This window comes from Henckelia pumila, chromosome 1 (assembly GCF_033568475.1).
Source record: "Henckelia pumila isolate YLH828 chromosome 1, ASM3356847v2, whole genome shotgun sequence".
In the NCBI taxonomy this organism is placed as follows: domain Eukaryota; kingdom Viridiplantae; phylum Streptophyta; class Magnoliopsida; order Lamiales; family Gesneriaceae; genus Henckelia; species Henckelia pumila.
In genome coordinates, this window is record NC_133120.1 from 107,271,689 (window position 1) to 107,290,421 (window position 18,733).

The 18,733-nt window shown below is 34.6% G+C and overlaps 3 protein-coding genes across 6 annotated transcripts; 1 reads left to right on the forward strand and 2 right to left on the reverse strand.

The window, feature by feature from the left end:
* Nucleotides 1–1,222: 1,222 nt before the first annotated feature.
* LOC140874740 (uncharacterized) lies at nucleotides 1,223–6,143 on the reverse strand. Of its 3 annotated transcripts, none has more exons than XM_073278110.1 (6): nucleotides 6,001–6,143; nucleotides 5,710–5,808; nucleotides 4,478–4,636; nucleotides 3,172–3,432; nucleotides 1,603–2,223; nucleotides 1,223–1,519 (listed from the first exon to the last, which is right to left on the reverse strand). In XM_073278110.1, exons 1-6 carry the CDS (start codon nucleotides 6,037–6,039, stop codon nucleotides 1,430–1,432), a joined length of 1,269 nt encoding a protein of 422 aa, XP_073134211.1. In that variant the 5' UTR covers nucleotides 6,040–6,143; the 3' UTR covers nucleotides 1,223–1,429. The 3 variants fall into 3 exon arrangements, with proteins under 3 accessions (XP_073134211.1, XP_073134212.1, XP_073134213.1); XM_073278111.1 differs by having other exon boundaries at nucleotides 5,930–6,141; XM_073278112.1 differs by having other exon boundaries at nucleotides 5,710–5,879; nucleotides 6,001–6,116.
* Nucleotides 6,144–9,622: 3,479 nt separating this feature from the next.
* On the forward strand, nucleotides 9,623–12,828 carry LOC140875824 (putative RING-H2 finger protein ATL21A). Of its 2 annotated transcripts, none has more exons than XM_073279620.1 (2): nucleotides 9,623–10,367; nucleotides 12,083–12,828. In XM_073279620.1, the coding sequence occupies exons 1-2, from the start codon at nucleotides 9,671–9,673 to the stop codon at nucleotides 12,568–12,570; spliced, it is 1,185 nt and encodes a 394-aa protein (XP_073135721.1). In that variant the 5' UTR covers nucleotides 9,623–9,670; the 3' UTR covers nucleotides 12,571–12,828. The 2 variants fall into 2 exon arrangements, with proteins under 2 accessions (XP_073135721.1, XP_073135722.1); XM_073279621.1 differs by having other exon boundaries at nucleotides 12,086–12,828.
* A 651-nt stretch (nucleotides 12,829–13,479) lies between these two features.
* Nucleotides 13,480–18,293, reverse strand: LOC140876646 (endoglucanase 6). Its single transcript, XM_073280506.1, has 9 exons — nucleotides 17,867–18,293; nucleotides 17,562–17,774; nucleotides 17,152–17,352; nucleotides 15,979–16,068; nucleotides 15,677–15,841; nucleotides 14,942–15,226; nucleotides 14,509–14,857; nucleotides 14,353–14,415; nucleotides 13,480–14,233 (listed from the first exon to the last, which is right to left on the reverse strand). The coding sequence occupies exons 1-9, from the start codon at nucleotides 18,077–18,079 to the stop codon at nucleotides 13,938–13,940; spliced, it is 1,875 nt and encodes a 624-aa protein (XP_073136607.1). The 5' UTR covers nucleotides 18,080–18,293; the 3' UTR covers nucleotides 13,480–13,937.
* Between the last annotated feature and the right edge of the window lie 440 nt (nucleotides 18,294–18,733).

Consider the following 18,733-nt stretch of genomic DNA (forward strand, 5'->3'; position numbering starts at 1 on the left):
GGGATGTTAAAAAAAATAAAAAAATAAAAAAGCCTTAATAAAATAGGAATAAGAAGAAAGATTGGGAAGTAACGGTGTTCATCGACCAGCTCGATTTTTATTTTTTATTTTGAATTTTTCAGTTTTCGATTTTAGAAATATATAATCCGATATCCGAACCATTTTCTTTCGGTTTGGTTCGGTTTTCTACTAAATCAGTTCAGTTGTATCGATCGGTTATTTAGGTTTTGATATAATTATTTTAATTAATATTATAAATATATTTTAAAATATAATATGTTATCTTGATTTCTTTCTAAAACTTTCAAATTCAAAATCTAAATGACTTAAATAAACAACAATCAATTAAAAATTATAAAGATGATTCTTTATTCACTAGATATCATCTCATTAAATATATAATATAAACAATTATATAAATAAAATTATTATTTTAATAAAATTTCGATTTGTTTGGCCGTTTCGATTTTGAGATATATAATCCGAAACTGAATTAGATAAATTTTGGTTTTAACATTTATATCCTAATTTCAAATTTCGACTTTCGGTTCTGTGTTTGGTTTTTCCGGTTTGAATTTACGATTTTTTCGGTTTTATCCGAAGTTTGAACACTTCTATTGGGAAAAGTTAAGGGGAGCGGTCGAACTCACCGCTTCTTTTGGTTTCGTGTCAGCTTCAAACTGACACAGTAGAAAACGAAACATGGTATGTACCAAAATTTTAAGCTTTTTTTAAATATATATATATATATTACAATTTGGAACATCTCTATTAGTTGATTAAACTTAAGTATTATGTAAAAACTATCAATATATCATTATCTAACTCTTTAATTCGTTTATTCAAATATCACTTTTTATATCCACACTTTTTCGATTTTTGTTCTTTCAAATTGATAATTTAGAATGCATGTTGCTTTTTCAAGAAGGGGAAAGTATCCTTTTTTAACAAACTATCATTTGTTCTAAATTAGATTAATATATTAGATAAAATTTTCACGGAATGCTATTGTAATTATATAATAATAATATATAACATTAGATATTCATTATTTGAGTTCTTTATGCTTAAAGTATATGTCTCTATGGCTAGTTATTATAAAACCTCCACGCTGCTTCCATGACCCATGAACAAACATGAGCCTGAGAGAGACGCAGATAACAAAATCTGAGTGCACGTTTCTCCCTGAATCTTCGAAACATCCCCCGAAATGCATGCAATATATAAAAACACTAGAGTATCAACGATATGAGGTCGAAAAAGTTACTAGTAGTTACAAGAAATCCAAGGTACACAACAAAACATCTAGATCGTCAATTCTTCTTATAGGGAGAGCCAAAAACTATGCAATCCAGATTTTTCGAGAATTGAAGAGTACATGCACCAAGTACGTACAGATCATATGCAGCAACAGTTAGATTCCAAAGACTTATGGCATACGTTTTCTCTTCTTGGCAAGATTTTCGAAAACCTGCTTAATATCTGCAGGTGTAACAGCCTTCGAGGGGTCGGAGGATTCCTGCTAACAAAACGTCAGATGCTTTTTTATAAACAAAATACATGAATTGCATTGTTTTCGGATATATTTAGTAGCAGACATACCAGGAAGGCTCGAAACTCATTCTTCATGTCAGCAATACCACTTAATAGCTCCATTTTCTCCACATGACCAAGATCATCGAGAAGTTTCTTTTCAACACCCTCCTGTTTCTGTAAATTTTCATCTCGTTTCTTTTTCCCCATGCTCTCATACTCAGCAATTGAGTCCTCTTTGTCAAGCAAGAAACCAACTCCCCTCTTGGCATAGAAGTCTGCACATTTTTTACATTTGCAGATGATGTCTCTCCAGCCTTTGGATAGAAACATAGCCTTGCTTTTGTCAAGTGATGGTGAATTTTCAACCAGGTCTATTTCAAGAACACATTTCGTATCCTGACCATTAACTGCATCTCCTGTATTAGCTTCTACAGGTGCAGTATCAGAATTAACATTATCAGAATTAACATTATTTACGGCATAGCCAAGGGAAGAACTTCCATTATCAAGCTCATTGGATGTAATGACAGTAGGAGCGGTTTCCAGAACTGCCTTTTCCTTCAAAGATTTTGAGGGATATGGTGCTGAAAGAGTTTGGGGATAGCACGTCAAAAAAGAGCAAACAACAGCACACCCCTGACAGATGAAATCCTCATATTGAGGCTCGCCGTCATCGTCTTTTGGGATCTGTAAAAAAAGGATGGTGTTAGGTCCTACAGTTGTAGAGCACAACAAAATAAGAAACTTTTGAGATACAGAGTGAAACGCTCTCAATTGAACCTAGGGGATCAAATGCCATTGCCCACCTTGATTTAAAAAATTTCAGTCAAGATATATTTTCCCTGTGACATACAGGTAATTCCCAGTGGAACAACTTTAAGCAGCAGTTGCAATTTTAAGCTTTCCTACAAAATGACAGAAAGGACTTTTGCAAGATGGAAACAAAACTCTGAAGAGACAATTGTCTGTCTCTGAACTTCGAAAGAATCCCAGTTCAATATTTACATCTTCACGTCTTGCATAGAAAACAACTTTTTCATGAAGGGAAGGGACTCCACTGCTTCCTCTTGCCAGTTTCATGAACAATCCGCTATAGAGATTTTGAAAAACAGCTTATGGAAGATAGTGAAAAGAAAATGGAAATTGTGAAGATTTCATATCAATTCCCAAGTGCGTTTTCATAAGGTATATCTAGGAAGTAGGAACTAACCCAAATGCGGGAGGGAAACAATAGTGATACTGAGAATACACACTTGATGATCTCTGCAACAATTCAAATTTCAAATCCCACCCAAGGTTTTAGCAAATTCAATATTTACGATTTCCCGATATGTTTATCTACGAAGATCATTTCACACCTGAGGAAAAGGGAAGGGTGCTCGGGATAGCATAATTCATAATGTATACATTATCATACAAGAATTGGCTACTTTTATGTGACAATCACGTTTAACACTCTCACATATCTCAAACTTTCAAATCTGGCCGTAGGCAGGCATTTGCATTAAAAACCCTATATGTATTCTAATCTTAATTATGAGTTGGATAATATAGAAACCTATTAACACTCCAGCACGTTAGAGTAAGCATCCATTACGGCTCTGGTAAAACATAGTCATAAAAAAAGCTGCAAACCTTATCGAGGTCTTGAAGAAAAATATGCTCCTCATGAAACCAATCCTCGCAGATACAGCATTGAATCATCTCTACTTGTTCTTCAGCATTTGGATCGGGGTAGGGCAGATTACATGTGCAGTAAATGCCTTTGAAGTTATGATTGTACATGTTCTCTGAATTTTCCACCTCTTTGTTCGCTAAAAGCTTGCAGAAGAACTCCCCAAATTTTGAATTTCCACAATCACACCTAAAATTCCTTTTTGTCCACAGTTCCACGATCTTTTTCAAACAGTAAAGAGATTAATTTAACATCCATAATAAGATAAGAAACGGATGCCCAACATCAAGCTAGCAACTGAAATTCGAAAAAGCGGAGACCGATGTGTTTAGAAGCCACATCCTCTTTTGAAGCACAATAGTCAATCATTCATACACTTCCATAGTTCCATTAGGGTCAGGTTATCATGAACATTCTCTGTGTTTCAGCATACAGCACACTTGCATGTATAGTAGTTAGTTAGTTAACATTTTATGAATCTCAGATTAACAAACCCCAACAAAAAATGAGTTGCCTTAATGTTAGGTGCTTAGGTCCATGGGCCTTAAGTGATCAAGAGAGTGATATTGTCATAAGCCTAAATACATTGGGCCGAAGCTATTATCTTAGAAGGGATGACTTGGGAGAGGGGCAAGAGAAATATATTAGGGGGAAAATGGTTAGAGTTAGATATTCAGTTATTTGGCTTTTGCTTGAATATTACTAGCTTATGCCAGGGCTAGCTTTGGCTGGGGAACAGAGATCATCTCTGGGTTTTTCTTTACTATAATTCTCTTCTATTATATATATAAATTATGGTTCCTAACACTTAACATCAGTTTACCCTGCAAATTTATATCTGAGGCAGGGTAATTGCAGAGAGAACGTTTCCAATACCAGTAGCAATGAGCAGGTAGAATGAATATAAACGGAAGAGTTGTAGAGCTATCGAACAACCTTTTTCTCTTTGAGAGAATCAAAAGATTGAATTTAGGTAATCACAAGCGAAAAGAACATAAACAGATATACATTCAAATCATTCCATGTTAAAGCATAGATAGTGTTATGAGATAAAATTTTAATACTTATGTGGAACATTGAAATGCATAGTCTGCAGCCAATTCTATTTTTGCAACTACTATTGCAAATCATATCTTTACTCACAACAAAGAAAAAGTACCTAAATAACATCTGCTGAAACTTCAGTCTACAATACTTCCAATACTTGTGCATTTTAAAAATTTATGAAAAACAAGCAAACATTAATGAAAATTCTCTAAGACATACCTCATGGCCATCATGGCATGACAAGCTACAGGCTGTACACACTCCAGCATTTCCATCTGGTGTGCAGGTCAAACATGAGAAAATTGCCTGCCTCTTCATATAACCTTTACCATAGGTGCACTCCTTGCCTTCATCACCTCCCAGGACCAAATCTACTTCCTTTAGAATATATTTATGCAAAAGAAAAGGACCAACGATACTTAGAGCACGTCACTATCCTCAAAATAGGAAGAAAGAAATTAAAATAGAACGGAGTAAACAATAAGCAATCAAATAGGTCATTGATTCTCAAATTCAGTTTCATTATCAATCTAATTGATTTCAAACCAAAAGCAGACCCATCTGTTACTCAATTGTAGCTCAATTTTAATCTGCTTAAACTAATGAGTAATGACATCCAAAACATCTGGCATTTGCACATTCTAAACTGATTGGTTGACACATTAAGCAAGTCTTATTAGCAACTAACAAACACGTGATTTGCATCAAAATATGAAACAATAAATGAATGTGCTTTTAGGTAGAAACAGTTTGAGTGAATGTATAAATTCCCATATTCGATTTGACTGGCGCTACTTTCGAAACCAACAATTCCTTACCAACCAACGAGTGGCCACACGGACTCGTAAATAGCACTACTGCAATTTAGTAAAACTGGAAACAACCACAAATGAAGCTCGAAAGGGACACGTGGACGCCATCAACAGGTTATATAAACAAGGCAGGCTTGTAGAGTTTTAGAATAACACCAAGAACTCCAAAAAGGGCAACTAGAATTAAATGCTAGTTGGTCGAAAAATACGCGGAAGTCATACCACTCTCAACCATCAGAATTTATACCCTGCTGGTTTGCGCATACAGTTAAACTTTAGATGTCATCAATTACTAAAGCCTATGAAAATATAATAAACAGATGTATAAACTCCATAATTGCTTGTTCCAACATTAATTGAAAATTTGAATTCTCTTAATTGAAAATACATCACATATATTAAATTCAAGCCTCAAATCTTCACACGAGATCAAATCTAAATTTAGGGATATCTTTCAGCGTCATTTCCGCAACTACATCCGAATTCCATCGTAAATCCAGACTAATATTATTTTTCACCTTGACAGGTCCAACATCTCAATAACAAATAAACACCACTCTACCAAAATCAGATCTTCCCACGAAAAAACGAAATAAATTGTAACTGGAAACGACAAAGATAACCACAGAATTCACTGACCAGCTCTTCTTCTTCGACGGCCTTGAGGTAGTCTCCGATTGAAATCGTGGGCTCAGTATCGGCTTCATCTTCAAACATGTCAGCCATTTTCAGCAAACCCTATCAAAGAAAGAATTTTAAAAAAAAAAAACGATTTTACATGTATATCGAGATTGAAACCCTTGTGACACCTGAAAAGTAAATAAATTAAATTATTTGACAAGGAAACGTAAGTAAATACCGAGCTTTATAAACAGAGAAGAAACCCTATCTTCTAGAGCAAGGGGAGATAGAGAGAATCGGGAATTATACTTTCTCGTGAAATCCAGTAGTGAAATGCACGGAGAGCATTAATTCATATTGAATTAGGGTTCCACGGGGAAATGAATCATTTGGTGTAAAAAACACACACTGGATGGATATTTTCCCGCCAATCGGGGCTATCAAACGAACTTCGCTGCAAATTTATGGAAAAATTAATTACTTGTGCCGCAAAATATAATGTGAAAGTTACGAACCCATTGATTTATTATTTTATCTAATTTTGTATAAAGTGGAGACAAAATTAATTTTTCTAAAATCTTTAGATAAAGATTGTATAGCTAGGTGTTCGCGGAATCGCGTATGAGAAACAATTTAGCAATACATTTTGATTTTCAATTATATACAAAATAATAGGTCTCTAGTATAAAAGTGTCGTACAGAGTTATACTCGTAAAACAAGTTGATCGGATTGGACTATTCATATCTACACTTGTAAAAATAATATTTTTGAAGCAGAAATTTAATTTGAAAGTTGAAAAATAATAAAAGACAAAAAAAAAAAAGAAGAAAAGATAAACTATTCATTTTTTATCCCAAAATTGAATAGGGGGGGGGGGAACTTATGAATTGTTTTTTGTAATTATAGCACCACGCACTTTTCTTTTCTTTTAGTTTTATGTCCCTTTAAAACTTTCAAACTAATTTTTTAGAAATTCTAGAAAATTGTTTTTTAGTCATCTATGTTTGTCGTTTTGCGATTTCGATTATCTATATTTTCATATTTCAGTTTTAGTCCGATATCTTTGTTTTTCGCCAATTTTAGTCATTTTTTCGATGTTACGTTGATGTGACATCAATGCAGTGCTGATGTAGAGCTGGCGTGTATAGTGCTACGTTATCATTTTTCGAAGAAAAATGATTAAAAATCTAAAATTGTAAAAAATCGAGGCATACATGACTAAAACTGAAATATGAAAATATAAATGACCGAAATCGCAAAGTTGCAAATACATAAAACCAAAATTACAGTTTTTCCTTAAAATTTAAATATTTTCTTTTTACTCCAATTTTAGCTCTCAAAAGAATACATATATTACGCAATAAATTTTTTATGTTATAACTAACAATATATATATATATATATATATATTGTAGTAAAAATGATATTTTTAATATAAAAATTAATTTATTAGTCGAATCACCGTATATTGTATATTTTGTGGTACCATAACTAACCCAAAAAAATAAAATTTTACAATAAAATAATAATAATTTTGTCGTAAATAATAAAAATTTTCAATGAAAAAGTATCACATTTTGCTACAACAATAAGGCATACGCTATTAATTAAAGTGTTTAGAAAAAGCAATCGGCATATATCAGAAAGCAAATAAATTGATATTCAAATTAATTTATTAAAACAAACACATCGAAGTAGAGCTAACTAGTCAAAAATGATATTTTACAATAAAAAATAAGACTTTTCAAATTGGGTCATATTCAATCAAGTCGAAGTTGCGGCACGCAAAATTAACTTGTGAGATTATTTTATGTTTGATTTTGTATATAAAAAAAGTTAATTTAGATCATTAATATTCTCATTACTCATCCAAGATCGATGTTTTTTTTTTCCAAATTACATATAATATTTTGAAGATATAAATATCGTTATATTTTTGTATTGATTCGTATATCTGAACTTCAACGGACTAATTACGTTATAAAATGAAGACTAACCCATTTGCTTCATCTCTTGAATTGATTTTCATGCTCAAATCAACCACGACTCATTCCATTCTAATTTTTTTTATGTGTCTCGTTAAAAATAAAAGTTTTTGTTTCTTACTTATGATATCAATCATGATGCATCCTGCAATCCGTTTGATCGAGTTTGAACCTATCCCATCAAAATGAGTTTAATACGGGTTGGGTTTATCATTATCATCCTTATAACATAAAATTATTATTCAAGAATCATATTTAATGTAATCAATGCATCTATGAGATCTATCATTTCATTTTAAAGGAATTTTTATTTACTCTTCACATTTTAACTACTATATTAAATATTTAATAGATATTTAATGTAATCAATTAATGCAGAAATGTGATCTATCATTTCATTTTAACGGAATTTTTATTTACTCATCACATTTTAACAACTATATTAAATATTTAATAGAAATCTCGTAGAGATGCTAAACTAATTATATATTAATGAATGTATAAGAAATATCATTTTTGTGAAAGTGATAAAATATTATCATTACCATGTATAGATCGTAGACAAAAATAAAGGACGAATACAAATATTTAGAGTGTAGACTACACGTTTATTTGAAAATTAACTCAAATTTATTTTATTATTTTCTGATTTAATATCGAATTTAACCTCTTACTTAGTACCGACTCGACATTTCAACATTTGCTACGAATTTATACCAATCTAGAAAGTCCAAGTTCAAGTCAACGTGGATATGTGTCCTTCACCACATTTTCATAAAATTTAAATTAATTTAGGGAATTTTTTTTTTGCTGGGTATATTTATTATTTTGTGATTTCGATCATTTAAGTTGTTCAATTTCAATTTTAATATATTATTTTTGTTTTTTTAATAATTTTAATCTTTTTATGACATTGCGCTAACGCACACCAATGATGCAAAAACTGTCAAATGGGTTGCTCGTTTAGGTTGGCCCGACTCCAAACGAGCCATTAAAGCCCCAACCCATCCTAATCTTAAAATACAAATTATAGTCTATAAAAATGAAGCGAAGATAAACTTTTTCAGAAAACTATATGATCTTGAATTTGTTTAATTTGTTATGATAAAATTATAGTTGATTGTAAATAATGTGGAAAAAAAATTGTGTAATCACGTATGCAACACACTTTGATTCTTTAAGTTGTCATCCCCACAATACCACAAACTCGTAACTCTTGAAATTTTGGATAAATTATTTTTTTGATTCTGTATGTTTGTTATTTTACAATTTTGGTTATCTATGTTTTTAGATTTCAGTTTTAGTTCGTCATCTTTATTTTTCTTGCAATTTTATTCATTTATCCGATGTGGTGCTGATGTGACACCAATGCAGTGCTGATGTGGAGCTGACGTGTAAAATCTACGTAAGAATTTTCGAAAAAAAAATGACTAAAATTGTCAAAAATCGAAACATACATAGCTAAAATTGAAATCGAGAAACACGGAGGATCGAAATTGCAAAGTGACAAACATACCTATCAAAATTGCAATTTTTCCTAAAATTTTTAAATATCACTAATTAATGAAAACCGCTCAATTAAATATTTTCGATCTTAAATTAACTCAAGAACGTCGAAAAGATAGTCATATGTCCCCTTCAAATCTAGAAAATTAATTTTATCGAAAAATACATTAAATAAAAATTGCTCTATTTAAATACAAAATAATAAAATAAATACCAAGTTATGCCACTATGTTAACAGGACCAATAATTGTATTTTTATTATTTCGTAGTATAACTGCATGATAGAATGTCTTTATTTATTTATTACACACTCTTTAATGGGTACAAAATAAATTTCGAACTAAAGCAATTTAAATTTTTTTTGTTATGTTCATATAATATGACCTGACTTAAGTGCTATATATATAATATAATTCCCTTCAATTAAATTCCCCAACCCCAATATTCAGCTATCCATTTTTCCTGGGAAAAAATAATAATAATAATAATGGAAATCATATTCCAAATTCTCTTATTCACATTCTCCATCTTGATCATCTTCTCCATTCCGACCCAATCTGTTGCTTCATGCAAACCCGAATCATGCGACATCGATCTCGGACCCGAAGTCCGGTTTCCTTTCCGGCTGACCCGGCAACCCGTCCGATGCGGGTATCCGGGTTTCGAACTTTCCTGCAACAGCAAAAAAGAAACCATACTAAAACTCCCAGTATCCGGCGAATTCAGAGTCAACTCCATAGACTACATTTCCCAAACCCTCTCCATGAGAGACCCGGGTCCATGCCTCCCGATTCGGATCCCGGGTTTCGACCCGTCGGGCACACCTTTCCGTGGAGCTCATGCAAAGAACTATACTTTCTTCAACTGTTCTTCTGGTCGGGTGGAGACCACGGGCGCGCACGCGTGGGAGCCGGTTCGTTGCCTTAGCGGGAGAAACTACACAGTCTTGGCGACGAGCCCGCTTTCTCCGGAAGAGGTTCGGGTGCCGCCGACGTGTCGACGGATCGCGAATGCATGGGTCCCGGGTTATATTAATGGGTCGTGGAGCAGCGACTGGCGCGAGGATTTTGATCTTCAGTGGAGTGATCCAGCGTGCTCCGACTGTGAGAATCAGGGTCGGGTTTGCGGGTTCAAGAATGATTCCAGACTTCAAACTGGTTGTTACGAGCGAGCTAGACGTTCTGGTGAGTACGTACGTGTGATGAATCTTTGTCCCCATTTTACTTGCGTGGAAAATAGTTTTTTTTTTATATAGTATTTGTCGGGTTTAAAAATAAGTGATCGTTGATTTTTTTTAACAAATTTGTGTAGAAAAAAAAATTCAATAATCACTTATTTTTATACTTTTCAAATTAAACCCTACCTAAATTGTTTATGTTTGGGTTTTGGTACACTAGTTTTTTATTTTCAACTATTTTGGTCTAAATTCTGACGTGTCATTGAAAAATGATGCATGAAACCGTAAAATGACGATGTGGAACTTGGAAATCCTGACATGTCAAAATCAAATGACAATTTTGGTCAGTAATTTGGCTAAAATAGCTGATAATTAGAAGTTAGTGTACTAAAACCAAACTTTAAAAAATTAATGAACCAAAGTCCAATAAACAAATTAATTGACAAAAAAAAAAATCATTTTCCTCAATTATGCCAAGTTTAATATGTTTGTGTCATACGGGATGTTTGAGTTGATGGAATATGTAAACTATTAACAAGTAGTTAAGAGTTCGATTCTTTTTGCTAACACTTTCGGGTGAGCTTGTCGTACAGGACTTGTTCAGTGCGGTTTATCTAGCTATCATAGTGTGTAGGCTATTGCGCTAGCCTAGAGTTCATCCAAAACGCACCGAAAAGTAGTTGCGGCAGGTTCTCATGTAATAAAAAAATAATTTAATATGTTTAATTGTTAGACTCTCTTTTAAGTAATATTATTATTTTTGGATTCAAATGGTTAATTTGAAATTTTGCTGTCATATTCTAAATTTGTTTAGTCATATATTTTGACTCAATGTAACGATTCGAGGTTGCCCTATAGTACATAAGTAGGAGTATATTTTCAATAAGTCAGGACCAATAGATAAAAATCGAAAACTTTAAAGTTTTCAAGAATTTCAACTTGAGTAATTTCACATTTAATTCAAGAAGAGATGAAGTCTATATTACATTGAATCAGATTTATTCTATCTAGGAAACTCATTGTCCAGTGTTTACTGGATGCCACGTGAAATTCAAGTGAAATTTATATAAATCTATCTCCCAACCTATATAGTGTGACAAAATCCTGAATTAGCTGCGAAATAATTAAATCAAATATTGCACCTGCTTGGTGACCAACTACGTGCATGGGCGTTTACTTGGAAAAAGTTGTGGACGAAAATGGCTTTGATGTCAATTTAGAATTAGTCAAAGATAAGAGGAGGGCCCATGCATTTTTGTGTGATATATGCGCATTCAGGCATGCAACATTGATGCTGCCAACTTAATTAATTTTAAATGAGGTGGGAAACCGTTGAAATTTATTATAGGTTTCGGATTTTATGCCTTCATGATATTTTAATCCACGGTTCGTATAGATCAGATCTTTTTTCATAAGTCAAATCAAAGCTGTCTCATAAAATTTTACTTTGAGACCGTTTCAATAGAGTTTTTATACAATAATTAAGTTGCTTTTTTTTTTTCCACCATTGACTTGAAAGTTGGCATGTGACAATTGAGCTTTTTGTTTTGGGGATAGTTTGCAACATGACTTTGCTTTTTTTTTTTTTTGAGTTTAAAAAAACTAGTTTGACCAAGGTCATTTATTAAAATATTTCAATTCGACATTGTGACCCATGAACCATGACTTTAGCCCATTCTTGATTAATCTTTTGAGTTTGCCATTAATTAGAAAATCTAACAGCAGGTATGTCAAGAAAGACAAAATATGGTCTGATAATAGGAGTGGGGATACCGGGACTAGTGTGCATCATCGGGCTCGTGTGTCACACTTGTGGCCTCATCAAGTCAATATGGCTCAGGCCAAGGCTAAATTCCGAGCTCCCCACGGTTATGGTTCCCGATCCACAACTCGTCACCCATGGCCTAGACGAGCCCACGATCGAGTCATACCCGAAAATGGTGCTAGGTGAAAGCCGTCGGCTCCCCGAGCCAAGCGACGGGACTTGCCCGATTTGTCTTTCTGAGTACCAACCCAAAGATACACTGAGAAGCATCCCGGAGTGCAACCATTACTTTCATGTTGGCTGCATAGATGAGTGGTTGAAGCTTAATGGGACTTGCCCGTTGTGTAGGAATTCGCCCGATGGCTCGACGGTCACGCCGTGCTCTTCGCTGTCGTCGTTGTCTTTGATCACCCCCTCGTCGACACCATCATCACGCAATCTTTGATCGGGTTTCTAAATTCTTGGCGACATGGTTTGTAGTGCATCAATATATGTGTGTCTGTTCAAAAAATTTGAAATATAAAATTAAGTAACAAAATTATTTGTCGAGGGTTCGTAATTCAATATATGTGTGTCTGTTCAAAAATTTGAAATATAAAATTAAGTAACAAAATTTATTTGTTGATTAACTAACTTACGAACCCTCGAACCATCGTATGACTCTGGTATACTATGTTAAGAATGAAAGACGCCGTTAAAGGGAAAAAAGAGGGGAAGAAATTTTATTTTCTCTTCGTTGAATATGAATGTCTGTTTCACGAACGATCAGTAGATTAACATTTGTATCAAAGAACAGGTTGCGAGCGTTGGCACGAAATTAAATCTTAAAGAAACAACACCGCATATATATCGATCATTTGATTGTAAAATGTACATTAATGTGAAGGTATCATATTAACAAGTTTTTGGACACCAAATATATGATACTTGACTTCAACTACGAAACATGTCGGAAAGATATTGGATTACGTTTTTTTGTCAATAGGCAGTTCTGCGTGTGAATGCGCGTGCGGGGAATTTCAAATATGAACCAAAATGTTCGTTTGCTGAGTGACCATATCCATAAAAAATAAGAATATATTTTTAATCTTTACGTTCAAGAATTTGAAAATATTTTCTTTGCAAATTAGAGAGTGAGTCCTTTATTGTCTTAAATGCTTGCTTTGATTTTAAAATTTATATATATACATACAACGATCGAGAAGCACTTCAGATTTGAAAATCCTCCATGTTCCCTCTCCCCTTCTATTCCGATATTTGGCTCTGTTGCAAATGTTATATTCAAACTCGTACTCTTTGATTGGGCTTTCCATGAAACGTAGAGAAACAATAAAATGCAAGGGATTTGCCTCAAAATAACACATCAAATAGCAAAATATAAGCTGTCATAAAGTTTACAACATCAACCACAAAACAAGGCGACACAAGAAATCTGAAATCTCACACCTTCTCTGAAGAACAAATAATAAAAGACACTGATAATATTGAGAAGTAAATTATAAATCTTGACTTCTCATTCTCACTCTTTTGCTATCTATATCTAAATATTTCTGGATATATGTATCCTATGACTGGTGAAGTGGAGAAGAAAGAGGATGAGCACCTGTTTTCAACGTCTCGTCGCTCCTTTCTCTCCCCGATTTCCAACCTTATGCACCAAGACTTAATCTAAAAACCCTACTCAAATCACAAATCAACAGGGAATTGAAACTAATAGTCACCGAAAAAAACAGATGGAAATAGAGATTTTCTTGTCATGTAGCTGCAGAATTCTTGATCACCATCTAGCTAAAACAGATGTGATGACACAGCTTAAACAAGAGTATAACTTGATACTGAGACCTCTGCTGGTGAAGCTGAGTGGATATAAACAAACTCCATGCTTCTTCCAGCAGCCAAATTGTTGATCCATGATGGGAATAAATAAGAATCACCAGCCTTTGTGAGACCCCATATAGGACCATATAGTTTAGAAATGTTGAGCTTCAAGTTCTCCACATTCTTCGAAGATTTATTGGTGATTGTTGTTGAGTATCTGTAATAAGTTAACCCATTTTGAACCCATGAAGCTGTCAGCTTTTGAGTGATAGAAATCGGGTTTGGTGTCGCTGCAAAACAGTAATTTGCTGTTAATATGCAGTCCAAGAATCAATATACTCCTCTATCTAAGAAGTTTCTCACAAGTACACAGACACCTTGAACAAGAAACAAGAATGACTGATGGTACCTGAAGATGGATTTACAGCTTCCTTTGGAGTCATATTATTCGGTTCAAGGGCAGGTAGCTCCACTGAGGTTACAAATGGTAAAAAGCCGTTAATTTTCAAAGGAAACTCCACATGAAACCTTGCAGAAGATGCATATTTGAATATATTTAACTAACCTGGAAGGAGCTGATTATAGCCACTGTGACCACCATGTAGTCTTGCCAACAAGCCCATGAGTGGAGCGTTGTTGTAAGTAGCTGGCTCGGTTTGCTCATAATTGTCTCGTTCATCAGCAAAATTGTCGTAAGCATCAGGTCCACCCACAATTGCACCAGTAAGAAGATTTGGGTCGCTTCCCTTTCGGTTATACCATGTGGCATATCCTCCCCTGCAGCTGACAAAGGAAGGGTTTACCTTAAAAGACACAATAGAGGAACCCCTATGGTGCACTTGTCTTGGATAATTGTTTCCATATCCAACCATGTAACTCGTAGCTCGCGGGTTGTCTCCAAGAATGTAGTCCACCTAAAGATCACAAAATATTCATTTTATACCATGTAACCATAAGTTCTTTGACATCATATATATAATAGTTGTGGGTAAACACACCTGAGATTTGGCAAATGAAAGAAGCTCAGTGGGTGAGACATTGCCGGATGCACACTTAAGGGACTGGCCAGCAGAAGAAAGATAATCAGAGTAGACTGTCATGAGAAATGAAGCACTGGTAACAAACTGCATGTTATTCCATCTCTGCCGGAAAAGGAGACCTCCGGGAGTTCTTTGAACATTACGTGTCCCCTTTCCAAGACATGAACACATGAAAAACTCAGCCTTTTCTTTATACTCCTCAAAGACTGATGTATGTTGACCACTTTTCCCTGCCATCAAGAACTGCGAGAAGACAAAAAGAAGACCAATAATCAGTAAATATACTTGAAATTCCCTGTGATTGTCTCAAATTCAAAGCTCCAATCACTTTTTGCAGAACGCCTCAAACAAAACATGATTTTTTTTATAAAAAAAAAAATTACAAGTTATCCAGTATCGTGATAAAATAACTGTACCAAATGAAACATATCATCCACCAAAACAGAGGTAGTATGATAACAGGCACTAATCTGGATTTGTGCTAAACGACCCAAAAGATTATTTACACACACGGGCGCACACAAAGTATAGGGTGGCATTCCATAATGTAAGATCAATAGATCGTATTTGATATACCTTTTGAACATTTTATAAATGAAATCCCACTTGGAAAAACTCAAGATTATAACTAAATTTCGTTACATCTTCTTAATTTTCTTTTTCTCAATCACATTCCATGCGTCAATAATGTACCTTAGCCACGAGGGTCTGAACACCAGCATACTTAACGTCCCAACCGAATTCGGTCATAGCCCAACCCGTTCCTCCGAGCGAATCGCCATTGTTCCCCAAGTAATTCAAGTAATACTGATTATTCGTAGCCTTGTACAGCCATGCAGCTGCCCACAACAACTCATCCTGCCCAAAAATAAAAATCCAAATAATCAAGAACAAAGAAAAGGAAAAGGAAAAGGAAAAGGAATTAATTTTTGTTTATACATATATAGATATTAATTTCATTAATCCAAGAATTAATTAATGGCAGAATGACGTACAGCATATCCGCTAACAGATCGGTAGTACTTCTGTGCAATAGTAATGCTATTGTCGTATTTGCCCCTGTATTTGTCCGCAAAATCAAACAGCTGAAACAAAGTAAAGATAAGGTCAGATAGAATAAGGAAAGGGCAAAATGGACATTCTGAAGTAGTTCCCTTGCACCGACAGCCATGTCACTCCAGATGCAATGAAATTTTAATTGGACGGTCGGGATTGAAAGCTCACCCTACACGTACGGTCCTAGACAAGGCCCGTGATCTACGGCCAGATTTGCACATGACCCGTTTTATGCGCCGAAAGATTTTTAACCCGCATTTATTTATATCAGCTTTTATTTTAACTTATTTATTGTAGTAACATAATTTCTTTGTTTCAAAAAAAAAAAACATTATGATAAACATATTTGGATATGAGTCTTATTTATCTGGTTTATGTTGCTTTTTTTTTTAATGATAGATAGTACTCGATTGAATGCACATCTAATAATATACTCCCTCCGTCCCATATATAATGTCAACTTTGAATTTTCACATAGATTAAGAAAAATGTATTGGGAAAACAAATTTTATATAAATTTTATATTTTATCCCTATTTTATGTATTAAAAAATGATTGCACAATTTTTAAAGTGTAGTTAATAGGGATATATTAGTAAAAAAATGTAAAAAAAATATTACTAAATATGGTATATGACTATATATTTGGGACAAATAAAAAAGTAAACATGAATAATATAATTGGGACGGAGGGAGTAATTACTAAAACATAATCAAATATGTAGAAGATTGAACAAAGGAGCCTTTACTATTGCATTAGTTTCTATCCAAATTAAAACAGTATTTGCAATTTTTAAAATGGTTACAATTTTTAGATGTTGTAAATATTCATAATTAATTAGGCAAGGAATTAAATGTCTTGTTATAATATATGTAATATATATGGTGCTAAAATGCGCACCAAGAAGCAGATCGCTTTGGCATGCACAAATCACATCACAGTAGATTTTAGAAATAAATGTGGTGCCCACTTCTATAATGCACCGACAACAACCTCACTCACTAAAAGCTGAACTCCCCATAACTAACTAATTTACTGCGACCGTTTCACACCCAACCGTTTGCTAAAATACGCCCAAAATCACCGAAGAAGAATCAATAAGCTTAGCTTACCTGGTACGCGTGTTTAAGGAGCAGCGCCGAGTAGGAGGGATTGTAGCGGCGGAAGACGATGGAGGCTGCCGCCATGGCCGCGGCGGTCTCTCCCGCCAGGTCGGATCCCGGACGGCTGGGGTCGATCCTGTAAGCTGCTCTTGAGGTCGTCATGTCCTCCGGCCTTTGCCAGCAGTAGTGGTCTGTGTTTCCATCTCCGACCTACACATATCAAACATTTCCACCATGAATATCACACAAATAATAATTAATTAATCCTAATTTTCAAACCAGATTTGTATAATATATTCAAGTTCCTTTCAGTGAAAACGACAAGTGGAATTAAAAATCTAATCGTTTCTTAACGAATCGGTGTAGTTTCACTATTAACAGTAAAATGGATAGCATATATATTATAACTTGGGGTTTACCTCTCCGTAGAGAACGTAAGGTTGGGGATGAGCTTTGATGAGATAATCAGTGCCCCATTTGATAGCATCAATGGCGTGGCCAAGTTCGCCGCTACCACCCATCTGCCCGCCGTATTCTATCACGCTCCATGACATCATGGTAATGGTGAACGCCATGGGCAAACCGAACTTCACATTGTCCCCTGCATCGTAGTATCCTCCCACCAGATCCACCTGCGAAATTTCAACGATTAGACAAGCTAAATCCAGAAAACGGGACAGAAAATTGTACAACCATGAGCTACAGTAGTAGTACTACTACACACCCCATTAAGTTTTCCATCATTGAGCCCAGAATTACCCCTCCATTGCACTCTCTGGGAGCTGGGCAAGTAGCCAGATCTCTGAGCTTCAAAGAAGAGAATGCTCTTAGTCAGAGCTTGGCCATAGTCATGTGCAGCCATTGCAGGACGAAGCAGAACCCCAAGTACCAAAAACAGGGGAACCATCGAAAAACAAAGTCCCACAGATTTCTCCATTATATTCTTACAATGAACTCAGAAAACGATGAAAAACTCAAATTTTGTAGTATACAGATCTGTTTCTCTATACAATTCGCAATGTAGTATTAGATTTACGAGCTTAAACTAAAGAAACCCACAAAGGGAAAGAGAAAAGAGAAAAGAGAAAGGGGGAGAGGGAGTGAGAAAAAGCAAGAGCCAGAGAGCGGTATATATGGAGAAAGGAGTCCGCCATTGGTAAAGAAAAATGGGCTGAGATAATAAATAAATAAATTAATGGGTTTGTAATTAATTTTAAAAAGGGAGGAAAAAAAAATTTACTGCAATTAATGCATTCTTGATGATGGGGAAGATGCATGTGCTCTTGTTTGGCACTTTGTGGAGGAAGAAGGGGCCGTGCTTTGGAGTTTTGCACGCTTTCTGTTCGGTGCTAAATTGAGATTTATTGATTCTGTGCATGGCATCAGCATCTTTGGTCTTTAATTTTTTCAAGAACATGTGAAAATTCAAATATGTTATTTCAATTCTTTTGAATTGTAGCAGTCGATTGGCCTAATTTTTGGGATATTAACTGATTTGGAGCTTCATTGGCACCGAGTTTTTGAAATGTCCAAAGGAATTGTGTGCTTTTTTTGTAGCTGATGTATCGTGATTTGTGGTGGTTCAGAATAT

What these genes read in the sequence shown, in the direction of transcription:
- LOC140876646 (XM_073280506.1), bottom strand. Translation starts at nt 18,079, where the DNA reads ATGGAGAAATCTGTGGGACTTTGTTTTTCGATGGTTCCCCTGTTTTTG. An exon ending in CTTACGTTCTCTACGGAGAG is followed by an intron (nt 17,353 to 17,561) that starts GTAAACCCCAAG and finishes TGATATGTGTAG; the next exon opens with GTCGGAGATGGAAACACAGA. An exon ending in CTATAATCAGCTCCTTCCAG is followed by an intron (nt 14,416 to 14,508) that starts GTTAGTTAAATA and finishes TTGTAACCTCAG; the next exon opens with TGGAGCTACCTGCCCTTGAA.
- LOC140875824 (XM_073279620.1), top strand. Translation starts at nt 9,671, where the DNA reads ATGGAAATCATATTCCAAATTCTCTTATTCACATTCTCCATCTTGATC. An exon ending in CGAGCGAGCTAGACGTTCTG is followed by an intron (nt 10,368 to 12,082) that starts GTGAGTACGTAC and finishes AAAATCTAACAG; the next exon opens with CAGGTATGTCAAGAAAGACA.
- LOC140874740 (XM_073278110.1), bottom strand. Translation starts at nt 6,039, where the DNA reads ATGCTCTCCGTGCATTTCACTACTGGATTTCACGAGAAA. An exon ending in CCGTCGAAGAAGAAGAGCTG is followed by an intron (nt 4,637 to 5,709) that starts GTCAGTGAATTC and finishes TATATTCTAAAG; the next exon opens with GAAGTAGATTTGGTCCTGGG. An exon ending in CATGCCATGATGGCCATGAG is followed by an intron (nt 3,433 to 4,477) that starts GTATGTCTTAGA and finishes TGTTTGAAAAAG; the next exon opens with ATCGTGGAACTGTGGACAAA.